Source organism: Malaclemys terrapin, chromosome 1 (assembly GCF_027887155.1).
Source record: "Malaclemys terrapin pileata isolate rMalTer1 chromosome 1, rMalTer1.hap1, whole genome shotgun sequence".
NCBI classification, from domain to species: Eukaryota; Metazoa; Chordata; order Testudines; family Emydidae; genus Malaclemys; species Malaclemys terrapin.
The window spans coordinates 291,170,010-291,186,422 of record NC_071505.1 but is presented as its reverse complement, the minus strand read 5'-3'; the positions used below and the strand labels follow the sequence as shown (position 1 = coordinate 291,186,422).

At 39.5% G+C, this 16,413-nt stretch overlaps 1 protein-coding gene across 1 annotated transcript in view; it reads left to right on the top strand.

Annotated features, from left to right (window-relative positions):
* Positions 1–16,187, top strand: part of EPSTI1 (epithelial stromal interaction 1) — a 77,258-nt gene extending 61,071 nt beyond the window's left edge. The window contains exons 9-12 of the mRNA XM_054014020.1: positions 4,617–4,690; positions 7,347–7,452; positions 13,396–13,440; positions 15,622–16,187. Of these exons, the coding sequence (XP_053869995.1) occupies positions 4,617–4,690; positions 7,347–7,452; positions 13,396–13,416 (201 nt within the window). The 3' untranslated portion in view covers positions 13,417–13,440; positions 15,622–16,187. The remainder of the gene's footprint in view (positions 1–4,616; positions 4,691–7,346; positions 7,453–13,395; positions 13,441–15,621) is intronic.
* The last annotated feature ends 226 nt before the right edge of the window (positions 16,188–16,413 follow it).

Here is a 16,413-nt window from a genome sequence, read left to right as displayed (position 1 = left end):
AGGGGATACTTAAGCGACAAGGAAACGTAAGGATAACTGTGAGGAAACCTTGGGGCCCAGTGCAGCCCCACAGTGTGATGCTGGAAGGGAAGATAGTGAGGCTACACATCATCTTACTATGGCTCTGCTGCATCCCTTTTCTGTTCTAGCTACATGGGCACCAAACTATACGACAGCCTAGGTCCTGAAAGGACCTGGAGATCCCAGAACATCTTCGGACAGCTCAAACCATTCTGCATCACCAGTTCTGCATAAATTTAATGCTGTCATGGTCAGAATTTCCTTATATGTGTTTGAGTAACACTTGAACTGCTACATTTTTTTTATTATTATTATTTTTATAAAACCAATTCTGCAACCCTTTTCTGAGTGAGCCATACTCATGGGAACAGCCCCTCTGATATCACTGGCAGCACGTCGCATAATTTAGGATTACTTTTAAGGGCAGCAGGATCTAGCTCTAGAACACTATTCAGTTTGTTATAAACAAGTATCCACAGACAATACAGCAAGATAAGAATAAATTGAATGAGCATATTTACATAGTGTGAAGCGGTCGCTATGGACTCTCTAAAGCCAGGTATTCTTCATAACAAGAGGCCTGACTTCAGAAAGGCTCAGCAAGGCCACTTCTATGGAAAACAGCATAAGTGTGGCTCCAAAGATAATAGTATGCAATTAAGGAATAAAGAAACGTACATAAATAAAATTCCCCCAAACTCTGTCCCAGTAACAATGGACAGAGGTAGTTTCAAAATCTAGAGCTATGTTGTAAAGGGTCCTGTTCTCCCCTCCTCTTCTGAAAGCAGAAGAGAAGCAAAACTTGTGGATCAGGGCAACTCACTCACTCACTCATGCCCGTCACCCCAATCGGGGTATGGGCCGCCAACCACAGATCTCCAGAGTCCTCTGTCCTGGGCCATTTGCTTTAGCTGGTTCCAGGTATAGCCCATTTTTATGCTATCAGCCTGAAGGTCGCGTCGCCAGGTGTTTCTTGGACGGCCTCTTTTCCGCTTGCCTTGGGGTTCCACCGCAATGCCTGTCTAGTGATGTTGGTTGGCTGCTTGCGTAGTGTGTGTCCTATCCAGCCCCACCTTCTCCTTCTAATTTCTTCCTCGGCTGGAAGTTGACGGGTCCTCTCCAAGAGGTAGATGTTGCTGATGGTGTCTGGCCAGCGGATCTGGAGAATCCTTCTAAGGCAACTATTTATGAAGGTCTGGATCTTCCTGGTGGTTGTTTTAGTTATCCTCCAGGTTTCAGCTCCATACAATCAGACTGATTTCACGTTGGAATTGGACAGTCTAATCTTTGTTGCCAAAGACAGCTCTCTGGAGCTCCAGATGTTCTTGAGCTGTAAGAAAGCTGCTCTTGCCTTACCGATCCTTGCTTTGATGTCTGCGTCCGTGCCACCCTGTTGGTCGATGATGCTGCCTAGGTAGGTGAAGGACTGTACTTCTTCCAGAGGGCTTCCATTCAGTGTGACTGGGTCATTACTGATGGAGTTAATCTTGAGGATCTTGGTCTTGTCCTTGTGGATGTTGAGGCCAACCTGTGATGACGTGGCTGCCACTACGTTAGTCTTCTCTTGCATCTGCTGTTTGCTATGCGAAAGGAGTGCAAGGTCGTCGGCAAAGTCCAGGTCATCAAGCTGGGTCCACAACGTCCACTGGATTCCGTTCCTGCGCTCATAAGTGGATGTCTTCATAATCCAATCAATGACAAGGAGAAAGAGAAATGGTGACAACAAACATCCTTGTCTGACTCCGGTTCGCACCTGGAAGCTGTTTGTAAGCTGCCCTCCATGGATCACTCTACAGTGTATGCCATCATATAAGTTCTTAATCAAGTTAACCACCTTTGCTGGGATGCCATAATGCCGAAGGAGCTTCCAGAGAGTCTCTCGATCCACGCTATCGAATGCTTTTTCATAGTCAACAAAGTTGATGTACAACGAGGAGTTCCATTCCATAGACTGCTCGACTATGATGCGGAGCGTTGCTATCTGGTCCGTGCATGATCTGTTTTGCCAGAAACCTGCCTGCTCATCTCGTAGCTGTGGATGGATGGCATCCTTCATTCTCTCTAAGAGAACTCGGTTGAAGACCTTCCCTGGCACCGACAGAAGTATGATTCCTCTGTAGTTGGCACTATTGCTGAGGTCTCCTTTCTTGGGGATTTTAATAAGGTATCCCTCTTTCCAGTCTGCCGGAATCACTTCTTCTTCCCATATCTTCTCAAAAAGGGCGGACAGCATTTCCACTGAAGCATCCAGATCTACTTTCAGGGCCTCTGCTGGAATATCGTCAGGTCCAACCGCCTTCCTGTTCTTCATCATAATGATGGCTTTTCTGATCTCTTCTCTGGTAGGTCTATCACAATTGATTTGAAGGTATTCGTTGGCTGGGTCAATGTCTGGTGGATTTAGTGGTACAGGTCTATTTAGGAGTTCCTCAAAGTGCTCCGCCCATCTATTCATCTGTTGTTCTATTTCTGTTAGACTTTCTCTGCTTGTCTTTGACGGGACGTTCTCGCTTGCTGAACTTTCCAAACAGTCGCTTGGTGATGTCATACAGCTGTTTCATATTACCATTGTATGCTGTCTGTTCTGCTTCTGCTGCCAGTCCATCCACATAATCTCTTATCCTTCCTAATATTCCTCTTCACTACTTTATGGGCTTCAGCATACTCTTCTTGCGCTTTAGCCTTTGCTGCTCTAGTCCTGCTGTTATTAACTACTGCCTTTTCCTTCTTTCTATCTTCTATCTTAGTCAAGGTCTCTGCTGTGATCCACTCTTTCTGCTGGTATTTCTTGATTCCAAGCACTTCCTGGCATGCTGACCTAAGTGTGTCTCTCACTTTCTGCCATCTGTTGGATACACTGTCTTCCTCTTCCTCAGACCGATCCTGTAGTACTGAAAACTTATTCTTCAGCGTCAGTCCAAAATCTTCCTTGATCTTATGATCCTTCAAAAGGCTGACGTTGTACTTCGCTCTTCTATCTGACGCGTCTATCCAGTTCTTCTTCAGCTTCAATCTGACCACCACTAAGTGATGGTCGGACGCTACGTCTGCTCCTCTTCTTACTCTAACATCCTGCAAAGATCTTCTGAACTTCTTACTAATACAGACATGATTGATCTGGTTTTCTATCGTGCCTGCTGGCGATACCCAGGTACTCTTGTGGATCCGCTTGTGAGGAAAGATGCTACCTCCTATGACCAGGTTGTTTAAGTGCACACAAATCCACAAATCTCTCTCCATTCTCACTCATCTCTCCCAGAGCGTGGGTTCCCATGACTTGTTCATATCCTGTGTTGTCAGGTCCAATTTTGGCATTAAAGTCTCCCATAAGGATGGTAATGTCTTTGTCTGGGAGAGTCTCTAATATTTTCTGAAGTCTGTTGTAAAAATAGTCTTTGTCCCCCTCTTCACTGTCATTGGTTGGAGCATAGCACTGTACAACATTCATCTTAATCCTCTTCATTTTAGTTCTGAAGGATGCTGTGATGATCCTGGAACCATGTGCCTCCCAACCAATCAGTGCTCTCTGTGCCTGCTTGGACAACATGAAGCCTACTCCCTGTGTGTGGGGTGCGTCGCTCTCTTCATGTCCGGAATACAGCAACAGCTCTCCTGTCAACAATCGTCTCTGTCCAGTTTGCGTCTATCTTGTCTCGTTAATGCCTAGTAGGGTCAGGTTGTTGCTCCTCATCTCTGCTGCGACATGCGCCGTCTTTCTTGACTCGTACATGGTCCTCACGTTCCATGTACCGATGGTAATCCTCCTAGTTGCAAGAAGGGTAATCAGCTTAGTGGCTTCCTCACGACTTTCACCACCCAGCATCATGCGTCTTCGAGTTGAAGGCCATTCTTTTTCCAGGCTAAAAGTCTGTTATCTCTATTGTTGGCGTTTCTGTAGCAAATTAATTTTTTTACGGGGTGGAGTTGCTAGCCCCACGCCCAACCCTCCTCCTTTATCCTGACTTGGGACAGGCAGATGGCCACAAAGGACCTCTCTGGTGGAGTTGGATCAGGGCAAAGGGAGGGACAAAAGGGAGGAGAGCATGTTCTATGACATCCTCCCATGGTTGATAAACCATTTGGAAGCTCATCCACGGTAGGTCAGCAGGAAGGCAGAGCCACACAGTGGGAGAGGGTGGGGCTGAGGTAGGGCTGCAAGGACCTCCAAAGCTTGCTTCCTCCTTCATGGCATAGTGTCACATATCACTGCAGACTTGCATCAGGAGGCAGCAGTGGTCTTTGGAACCACCACAAAGGGTAGAGGTAAAGTCGTTCCATCTGGAGGACGCCTGCCTCTGGTAGATCCCCCTAGATCTGAGTTTAGCTGTCAGAACACCTTGGCTTCTTTTGCAAGAGGACACATGCCCTTCTGTCCAGTGGAAGACTGAAGAGGAAATGGAGTACATTTTTTGGGATGAGATTGGGTATTGTAAATAAAACTTACTTCCCAGAGGAACTAAAATTAAGTAAAAGTTTGGCAAATTAAATAGTGCACTAGTTAAGGTTAATATATTGTGTAATTAATTGGGTTTGTCTTCTGAATAACTACGTAAATTTAAAAAAAATCATTTGGGTTTCACTTTTATTGTTCCCAGGGTGAATTATTGGAACTGAGACGAGAGCAAGAAGAGCAAGAAAGAACAAAAGTGCATCAGAATGAACAGAGGAGGTATAATTTATGGAAAAAAACAGAAGAAATGGCTTACATTGAATTCCTGTCTAGATGGTTTCACGAAACTGCAATTTTGTGCTTTAGGGAATCATTGCAATGAGGATGCTCCAAATAACATCTTTGGTATCAACCTTGCACTTGGACAAGCCAATGAGACCCATTGTCACAACTCATGTATAATCAATTTCTACACAATTGTGCAGTAACTTTTTTTGCAAAAGTGGGTTTTGTTACTTACCTATTTGTTTGAAGACCGAATGGATCTCCTGGGATGCATTTGGAGGGGAATCTGATTATTATTCTCTAAGGCCCAGAATTTCAGAGAACTGTGCATGTCACTATGCCTAACTTATCTTCTGAGTCATGGCAAATACCTTAGCAAATGACTGGTGAAGTGTGTAAATGACTGTGTGCACGTGTAATTATCAGGATGTCTGTGCAAGCAAATTAAGTGTCCAAACCTGGCACCAGCTTTTACATAAGTATTCCCATACCATACTAGATCCATGGTCCATCTAGTCCAGTGTCCTGTCTATAACAGTGGCCAGTACCAGTTACTTCAGAGGAAAGTTATAGAAACTTCATAGTGGATAATTATGAACACTTTTCCTCTATAAACAAGTAACTGTTCCTAACTCCTATCAGATAGTGCTTGCATTATGCCCTGAAGCAAAAAGGTAAAAATAGGTATTCAGTCTACTGTGACTATAAATGTTCTTATTAGCCATATAAATATTTAATCCTACTAGTCTCTTGGCTTCAAAAAAGTGGTAGCTAGTAATGAGTTCCACGGGCTAAGCGACCACTTTGTTAATATATATTCCTTTTCTTAGTGTTTACTTTCAAATCTATTAACTGTTCCCTTGCTCTTTTATTATGAGAGGGTAAGTAGAGTCATCTTATTTCACCCTGTAGCCTGTCTTCTCTGTATGCTAAACAGTCCCAGTTTAAAATTCTGGATCTTTCTCTTAATTGATTTCAACTACAACACAGAATACAAAGTGCGCCGTGCTCACTTTATATTTATTTTTTATTACAAATATTTGCACTGTAAAAACAAAAGAAATAGTATTTTTCAATTCACCTAATACAGGTACTGTAGTACAGTAGTACAATCTCTTTATCATGGAAGTTGAACTTACAAATCTAGAATTATGTATTTAAAAAAAACCCGTGCATTAAAAATAAAACAATGTGAAACTTTAGAACCTACAAGTCCAATCAGTCCTACTTCTTTTTCAGGCAATCGCTCAGACAAACAAGTTTGTTTACATTTGCAGGAGCTAATGCTGCCCACTTCTTGTTCACAATGTCACCTGAAAGTGAGAAGAGGTGTTCTCATGGCACTGTTGTAGCTGGCGTCGCAAGATATTTACGTGACAGATTCGCTAAAGATTCATATGTCCCTTCGTACTTCAACCACCATTCCAGAGGACATGCGTCCATGCTGATGACGGGTTCAGCTCAATAACAATCCAGAGCAGTGTGGACTGACACATGCTTATTTTCATCATCTGAATCAGATGTCACCAGCAGAAGGTTGATTTACTTTTTTGGTGATTCGGATCTGTAGTTTCTGCATCAGCGTGTTGCTCTTGTAAGACTTCTGAAAGCATGCTCCATACCTCATCCCTCTCAGGTTTTGGAAGGCATTTCAGATTCTTAAATCTTGGTTTGAGGGATGTATCTAGCTTTAGAAATCTCACATTGGTACCTTTTGCGTTTTGTCAAATTTGTTCTGAAAGTGTTCTTAAAACAAACAACATGTGCTGGGTCATCATCAGATACTGCTATAACATGAAATATATGGCAGAATGCAGGTGAAACAGAGCAGGAGATGCACAATTCTCCCCCAAGGAATTCAGTCATAAATTTAGTTAACACATTCTTTTTTTAACAAGCATCATCAGCATGGATGCATGTCCTCTGGAATGGTGGTTGAAGCACAAAGGGACATATGAATCCTTAGCACATCTGGCACGTAAATATCTTGCAATGCCAGCTACAACAGTGCTATGTGAACGCCTGTTCTCACTTTCAGGTGACATTGTAATTAAGAAGTGCGCAGCATTATCTCGCGTAAATGTTTCTCTTAGCGATTGGCTGAACAAGAAATAGGACTGAGTGGACCTGTAGGTTCTAAAGTTTGACACTGTTTTGTTTTTTAGTGCAGTTATGTAACAAAAAAGTAAATTTGTAAGTTGCACTTTCATGATAAAGAGATTGCACTACAGTACTTGTTTGAAGTGAATTGAAAATACAATTTCTTTTTATCATTTTTACAGAGCAAGTATTTAATAAAAAATAATATAAAGTGAGCACTGTACACTTTGTATTCTGTGTTGTAACTGAAATCGATATATTTGAAAATGTAGAAAAACATCCCAATATATTTAATACATTTCAATTAGTATTCTATTGTTTAACAGTGCAATTGTGATAGTTTTTTTTAATTGCGATTAATTTTTTTGTTAATCACGTGAGTTAACTGCGATTATCGACAGCCCTAGTTTTAACTAAGCAAAAGGGTTCACGGATGACTTTTAAGCACCAAAAGTCATTCACAGAATTCATAGACTTTGAAATTCAATATTATATCAACCTCTTTAACAAGCTGCTATTATTAATGTTCATTTCCCCCCTTGTTTTTAAGGGTAAATAATGCTTTTCTGGACCGACTACAAAACAAAAGTCAACCAAGTGGCATTCACCAATCTGGACATTTTGAAAATATGGATCGTTTTGGTGGTGACAGCTGGGTGAGTAACAAAAGCATCTTTCAAAACGCCACAGTTGAAATCCAATAAAGTTTTTTGTTTTTAATGTAGCTACCTACTCCCCAGATATTATTATTCTTTTAGTGTTCTGCTTAATCTGATGGGCAGTCTGCCAGGATGATTACTATAAGTAAGACAACTCCCACCTTTTCATGCTCTCTGTATGTGTATCTATATCTCCTCAATATATGTTCCATTCTGTGCATCCAAAGAAGTGGGCTGTAGCCCACGAAAGCTTATGCTCAAATAAATTTGTTAGTCTCTAAGGTGCCACAAGTACTCCTGTTCTTTTTATAAGTTCTACAATAGCTTTTGAGAAAAAAATCCAGATATAAGCAGTCTTATCAAAATAAAAAATGACAACTGCCTTTACTGCAGAACTAGATTGCCTTGAATACAAGACTTTATCACTGCTTCCCTAAGTTTAGAACAAAAATAAATGAAGTTTTAAAGAGATTTTTGAAAGACTCTAAATGAAAGATGTTTGGAAATGTTGTAAACATTTTTAATACATTCTGGAAGGGGAAAAAATAGCACATCAAAGATACAGCTGTTCGTTTTTCTCCATAAAATTGTGACAAGAAAGACACAGTGTATCCAATTTAAAATATGAAACCTTCTGCATGGCTTCTTTGAAGAAAAAAATCATGGAATTTTGCTGTAATCCATTAAATATACAATACTAGATACCAAACTGTATTCACGCATTAATAAAAAATGAATGTGACTACAGTTCTGCATAATGGCATCATTGAGTGATCCAAAAAAATTGTACTAGTCCCTTATATTTAAATGAACCACAGCAGAAATTGCCCATTAAGGGCAAATGCAATTGCTAAAAGGATAATCTGCTGAAAAGGAAATCCTGCAAAGGGATTAAACATTGCAGAAAGACACACAGGGTTAAGTGAACTGGCAAATGTAGCGAAAACCAATGCTAGCTTAAATGATAAACAGTAACTTTGAGTAACCATGGTGATTGTCTTCTGATGTGTCTGTTTCCAGCACATAGCCCAATCCTACAAAGACTTGATACACGTTTAACATTTATACATGTGAGCAATCCCATTGATATCAAGGGGACTATGAATGCGTGTAAGGTTAACCATGAATAGAAGTCTTTGCAATATAAGGGCCATCTCCATCTCTATCCATGTCACAGTTGTGCTAAGAAACCCCAGGCCAGTTGAGCCCACCAGCCACACAGAAAGAGACAGATGTTTAGCTCTTTGGGGAGGGTCTCAGTAGATAAGATTGACAAAGGGCAGAGAGAGGGAGTATTACAATCCCCACTTTGCAGATGAGGGAACAGAGACACAGACTAAATGTGTTTTTTTCAAGGTGCTACAGAAACCTGTGGCCAAGCCAGGACCTGAACCCAGATCTTCGGAGTTCTAGTCCAGGGTCCTAACTGCAAGAACATCTGTCTTCCCCAATTGTTGAGAATTTTAACGATGACTTCAATGGGAGTAGAACTTTGCCATCAGAGCCATCACCAAACATGCTTCTGTTACAAAACTCAAGTAGTTTCAATCTATGTATAGCTCACTTAATATTCTATTATGGCTGTATGCAGCATTCTGTGCTATTGTTTATCCTTGCTTCTTTTTATAAGAACAAGCTAAACAGAGCCACAATACAGAGAGGTAGCAATAACCCTACTACTTTAGAGACCACCATGTAAATAAAACCCAAAGCTACAATAGCTTATCTTCTACTGGGTAAAAAAGAATGGCTTTCTGGTCCCAATTATAAATTACAGAAAAAAGAAGGGAAGAGCAAATAAAACAAGGAAGAGTAAAAAATGCAATGATGCATCATGGGAAGGAGTTTAAAGTGGCAACTTAAAAAAAAAAATCAGTAGGGAGGGGAGCCCGGAAGACTACAAGCACAAACCAGGATTGGGAGAGGACTCCACTTGCAGGATTGAAACTTTAGACTCTGATCCTACAAAGACTTAAATATGTGCTTAAATTTAAGCATATATGAGTTGTCCCATTAAAGCCAATTTGCATTACTACATAGAGTGATTGTCATCTGATGTGCATAAAGTCAAGCACATGCAAAAATCTTTTCAAGATCAGGGTCTGAGATTGGAAATTCCTCATTGGAGGGTTTGGATCCTGCTATCCATTTTTAAGAGACTGGAGTACATAGTCTGCACTCCAGTATTCAAGGGTGACAGCTTTATTTTAAAGGTGTATTTGTTTCAGAGTTCGATGTGATGTGGGGAGGCAAAAAAGCAATGAAACAAATTGGGTCAAATCGTGGTTTATGCAAATCTCTAGAACTCAAAATTGGTTTAAATTAAGTATAGAGAAAAAAATAATCAGTGACTCCTTCAGAAGGAGGGAGCTCTCAAATGTTCCATGATATTCTACCATCAAATTGAAGGGACAGATGAGATGATTTCCTGAATCTGGGAGTTATTCCTTTCTCTGGATACAGGTACCTGCCAGCAATGTAGTTCTCAACATAGTTCTGGAGAGCAAATATTTTGCTTTTGGAACAGATCAGGTTCCATGAAGTAACAGGGATTTTAGTGTAGTGTTTAAAAAAAAAAAAAAAAAAAATCTGTCAGAGGATACCCCTTCTAAGGATTTCATCCACCATAATCCACTTATCTTCAAATGATCTAAACTGAACACTGTTATGCTAACCATATACTCAATGCCCTTTTAAAGAAGAAAGTACAAATCTTTCCAGCAAAATGCAGCTTTGTATCAGCTCGTTTACCGAGTGCTTTTACCTCTTTTTTTTTTTTGGTTGTGGGAGACAAATGTGGATTTTTAAAAATGGAAAACAAATTTAATCATGGAATATCAGGGTTGGAAGGGACCTCAGGAGGTCATCTAATCCAACCTGCTGCTCAACGTAGGACCAATCCCTAGACAGATTTTTGCCCCAAACCGCCCCCTCAAGGATTGAACGCACAACCCTGGGTTAAGCAGGCCAATGCTCAAACCACTGAGCAAACCTGATATTCTATGATTCTAAATTAATACCCCACTGCTCTCTGCAAGATGATGCTCCCTTGGGATGTAGGGTTCATCGCAGGGTAAAAGGGAAGATCTTGAAGAAGGCTCCAGTTAATACATTGGCAACCATTGTAAACCATTATTTTTGGAAAACAGTAACAGCTGTCAGCTCAGTATGGTTTATAATTTCACAAAGCATTAAAGCCCAACGTTTAAATTGTGGACAAATTGTCTCAACTATTTTGGCACTAATAATGAATCTAAATGGTGTACCTGGCTTAATTCAAATACAGTTTACTTCTGTTTCTATGAAAAGAACAACTTCAGATGTTTTGCATGTCTTTATATGCAGTTCATACTTAAAGAACTGAGGGATTTATAGAGGCCAAGTACTAATACGTTGCAAGTCTCTTAATGGAGCTCTTATTTTTTTGTGAAAATCAAGGGCCCTCCGTGGGCCTTTCCTTTATCCCATTCATAGAGATATCACATGGTAAACTGCTGAAATTTATGTAGTCTTTAACAAAATATAAGCTGCCATGTTGAAACCTTACAGAGCTATGGTAAACTTGGGACCTAGAAAGCAACCTGAGATATTACTGTCTCATTTCATGTCTCCATTACACTGTGTGTCATGCATAAGAATGAGGAATGCTTTTTGGATGCTGACTCTGCTCCTTTTGGCGATGCACAATTCAAGTATGAATAATTATAGGGAGAAGAAAGCTCATACACTAAACGCATAGGTGCACTGAGATAGTAAACCACATTCTGTACTTCTCCAATACGTAGAACAAGAATCTACTGGAAAAGCAGCTGTGTCTAAATGAATGAAGCTGACAATGTCAGTGTAATTTTGTAACATGTTGTATTGGAATGATTCTTTCGGAGTCTTATTCAATAGCTACCATGTGCTGTTTGCTCCTGCTAATTTTTCAAGGGATGCAACATGCCATAAAGCTTATTGTTGCATTCTAAAGAAATAGTCCTGGTTAAGGAATGCAGTCTCACATGACAAATCAATGTGGTCCAATAGTGAACAGCCTAATCACATGTGGAAGGCTGGCATTTTTACTGCATGTGTAACACTCGTGAACACTATTGTTTCACCCTTATTGGGAAGCCAAACCAATTTTGCTTTCTGACCACGGGGAGATTGGGTACTGGACTGGCAGGACTATGATCTGATCCAGTATAGAAATTCCTATGTTGAAAAAAATTGTTTACTGCTAATGGTTTTGCCTGGCTGGTATTCATTGGGTGGGGCACAACTTAGTTAATTAAGATGTGTGTTTAATGTTGAACCCTTCAGGTAGAACTATGAAAGAAATGGATGTTTAAAACCACTTTTACAGCAGAAACAGCAGTTCAGATAGGGGGCTTATTGAGTGCATCCTGAGTGGTTGCAGCTGAGTTTAATGATTATTTATCTGAAGAGTGATCAATTAGCATATGCAAATATGTGCTATCTGACCTGAGGTAAAGAAATTTCTCTTGAATAATGTTATTTTCAAAAGAAAAAGTTAGGGCTCCTGTGTCACGCTGTTTGGAGTGGCTCAAGGGCATGACTACCAACTTCAGGGTAGATGGTTAAGCAGGGCACACACCCAAAATTGGTTGAGAGTTCTGTACTTAGATTTCAGCAACCAAGCATTAAGTGTGAACTCCTTAGACACTACAACTGCCTTAACATGGAGTCATAGATAGTTCCCTTGGGTACTCCAATCTATCTTGCCACTCAAGCAAGCTTGCCTTTTTGATAGATGGTCACTTACACCAAAAATCACAATAATATTCTGGTTACTCCCAATTCCAAAGGACTGGTCACTTATCCCAGGTCAGTTGCACTTTAGATCTTACACTAAAGACAACACTTGTAGCCAATCCTATAATAAAATAACGAAAGATTTATTAACTAAGAAAAAGCAAGTAACCATATGCACACACACACAAATGGGTTATAGTTTTTTGGTTCCAAAAGGTAATAGAAGATGCTGTAATATGCAAGCTTTGTGTCCACTAGCGCCAGCCCAGACTAAGCTGCTGGGGATCCCTTGCTTATGCTTAAAAATCTTGCACTCTCCAATCTCCAAGCAGCATAGAGACCCAATTTCTTCTCGTCAAGAATTTTTATTCACTCTCTCCCAGAGTTCAAGATGATGGGATGAGTTCATGCATGGGTCTCTTCTTCATGTGGGAGTGGGGACAGGCATACAATTAACAAAGTCTTTGTCTTTTGTTTCACAATGTTTCACAATTCTGGCTGGAATGGATCTTCTTGTGGGCAGGATCTAACACATTCTGTGGGAAGCCAGCATTTTATATTAGGTCGTGCTTCTTTCCTCTTTGAGTTACACAGTTATAGACGCTTACAATGCAAACACTCAATATAACTTTATAACATGGAGTACAGATGTTATAAGTGAGATTATTACATGAAGCATCCTACAAGCATTTAATAAAGTCTGAGCACTGAACACATTTTTATAACTCCAATACCTATTTTAACAATACCAACACACAGTTGAGCCAGACTGGTTTCCAGCTATGCATTTGTCAGTGTTCAGTTAAGGCCTTGGGGCCTTTGCATGAGTTGGCCCCAGGACTGTCAGCATCACATCCAGAAAAAACAATTTTGAAGTGTAGCACTATAAATGGTGAGCATTCCAGATATCTCAAAAAAACATTCAGAACAATACCTATGTTGACTTGATTCAGTGAACCCATGGAGAAAATATTTTGCCTCATGGGTAAATACATCCTGCTATTCATATTTAAAAAAGTAAATATTTGCTTAATTTTTTTACCATAATTTTATTACCCAATTCCATATGTGCTTTTGAAATTTTCTCCCTAATTATATATTTAATAATACTTCCTTTAGTACATATTTCTGTGCATATGTATTTATACTGTATTAAGACAGGTACCTTTCTTTCTTGTCTAGCACGCAAGGTATTTTGAGTAAAAGAATAATACAACCAAAAAAAAGGTAAGAATAATAAACTATATTAGTTGTCTTTAAGTATTATGCAGATGTCAAAGTTAATCATTTTTTAAACTGAAAACTAAATTATTAGAACATGTAATTAAATGTCACAAGAGGTGATTTGGGATAAGCATGTAAATGATTAACTTTAGTCTACACAGTTACACAATATAGCTATGATTTCATTTATATATATAAAATACAAAGACACATACAATTCTGAATTCAACTATAGCCATGTGGTCTCATTCACATAGTAGAGTTGTACATGTCTAACTGAGGGCCAAATCTGATCTATGCAACTCCACTGAAGTGTATGAGACCAGCCGGCTGTAACCAACTGCAGAATTTGCATCATTGTGTTATGTATAATATTTCACCCCAAGGTAAGCTGCACCACTAAGAGTTTAAACTGGAGCGTCACATCTACACTAGCATCAGTATAGCTACATCAGTGCAAATACACCATTGACCAATACAGACCAGTTCTCACTTCAGAAAACCTGTCTCCTGTTAGTCATGGACATTGGCCAGGGTAGGTTTTTGAAAACATGGGGTGGTCGAGTACCATAAATGAAATTCAAGTTGTGCATCTATATGTATACTACCTAGTCTTCCATTTATGGATAAAGTTTCTAAAATGTTATGGCTCTAATCCTCCTCCCACATACACCAGTGTAAATTAAAAAGGACACCACAGAAGTCAATGGAGTTCATTGTCCTAAAACTGGTGGAGGTGATGTGGGAATCAGGCCCTTTGTTTTAAAGTGGCATTTTCTTCTTTATTGCATCTAAGTTTATCTTCTTTTCATCTCAGTCTATTGCTTTTTCCTCCTGCCTGTACAAATTACCACACTCAGTTCTGCAAATCCTTAAATCTGTAAAGTGTTAGTCTCTATTATACCTCTCTCTGTGATACTGTTTGAAGGATGCACCATAGAAATAAACTATTGTATTTTAGAAAGGAAAGGATTTTCTTTAGATTTTCTTCCCTGCTAATTCACAATCCCCAAGGAAGAGAATTGAGTTTTGCAGAACTAGGACTCCTGGAATCTTAAAATATGAGGTCTGGGGTATCTGATGCCCCAGTATTGATGTCTTTCATAGCTCTGGCTTTGAAGAGATAATATTCTGAGCCCTATTCCAAGTGCTAGAATGTGTGTGGAGAGACTTAAAAAAAACACCCTGTTTTTGTTTTAAATTCTGTGGGATTACTTTGTTTTTAAATGTTCCCTTTCATTGCTCTGTGTCCCCTATGGGACAAAAACCCCTAGTGGTTCTTCTCTATTTTTTTTTTTTCATTAATTTAAACAGTTAATTTTGGAATGGTGTTTTTTTTAACATGGATATATTCTGAAGAGTGAATTTATAAAAATATTTCAGTGCTCTATATTGATGATCTTTTAATGAATTCCAGATCAAGTCTGCTCAGCTTACAAGTTGTGTGTGTGTCGGGGGATGGGGGGGAGAGGCAGGTGAGTTAAGTGCCAGCTCAGCAAGCATAACCTGGAATCTGAAAGCCAACCTGGGTTCTTTGTGGTTCACACATTGCCATGCCTCCCACTTTGGCCAATTCTATCGCTGATGCATGAGCCACTATAAAATGGGCTCCCTCTGCTGTATTGGCTCTGCATTGGCTAAGAGGAGTAAATTGCAGTAAGACCTTACTTTAGTTGGTGAAGTAGGCATATATGGCGGGAAATGGACACAGGCAGTATGTCTATGGAAGAAAGTTCCATTTTACCGTCACTTTTCAGAGCACAATACTTCCATTGTTTTTGTTTTTTTTAAAACAAAACTTATGTAGCTAGATGAGCTGAGTTAATTGTAACTCACTAATTTTTTCACAATCCCTACAATATCTAATATATAATGTACATAACCATTGTCCTGGTATACTCTCTTGTGAGCCTTATTTTACTATTGATATGAGAGCACATCCCAGACTGCGACATTAATATATTGTTCACAGAGCTATTAATGTGTCTGCAGATAATTAGAACATTTTGTGAGTCAAATTTATAATAAGACAGAAAAATGAAATCCTTATAAATTACAAAATAAAACATGTCAGAGGAAAAGGGAAACACTGTTTTCCAATGGACTCAATCCTGTAGCTGTATGACGTTTTTATTTTTGTTTTGCTGCATAAGCTAACTTGAATTCTGTTTTCTTTTATTACAGGATGTTGGCGGAATATGTACTTTCATCTGGCCTTGACCAATTGACCTTGAAAAAACTCCAGGGACGCTTCCTTTTATAATGTTATCTTGTTGAGCCTCGCTGTGATTTTACCCTGACTTCAACTTCACACCCACTTCAGTGAGCAATCTTCAGTGACTGGTTTCTCTCTGTCATTATTCACGCATATTTGAGGAAGTTAATTATCAAAGTCATGTTTAATCTTTAATGACAGTGAAAGGTTTCATTATATTTTTTCCATATTTTATTTTTCAGGATGCAATTATAGTAGGAGCTCTTGAAAGAGACTTGCTTGTAGATTCCACGACTATGGAATCTGCAGGAATAACCTGCTCTCTCCTATATAATTAGCCAAAAAATCTGACCACTTGCAGAGGCTTGTGGTGGGGGAAGGGAGAGGGGCAGTCTGTTCATTTTTACTTGGTGGTAATCTGCTGAGGTTTAATGAAAAAAATTGAAATGTTACTGTGTGCACTAAACTGAATATTTTACTTTTTAAATGTTTTTAAACGAGTACAAAATGTATGATAATAAAACTTTGAAAAATACTTTCAATGTGATTTTAATTTATGGAGAGTTTTCTGTGCTTTCTTTCTTTCTCCCTCCCATCCATTCTAATGGAACTGACCTGTTGTAATATCACTATTTCTAGTAGGGAAGCAGGTTGTTCTGGGTGCCATGCAAGCTGTTTGGTTACTTAATTCTAATCATTAGGTATACAACTTAACTGTTCCCCCACGAAGATGTGCAGAGCTGGAACCACTGTGGCTCCTA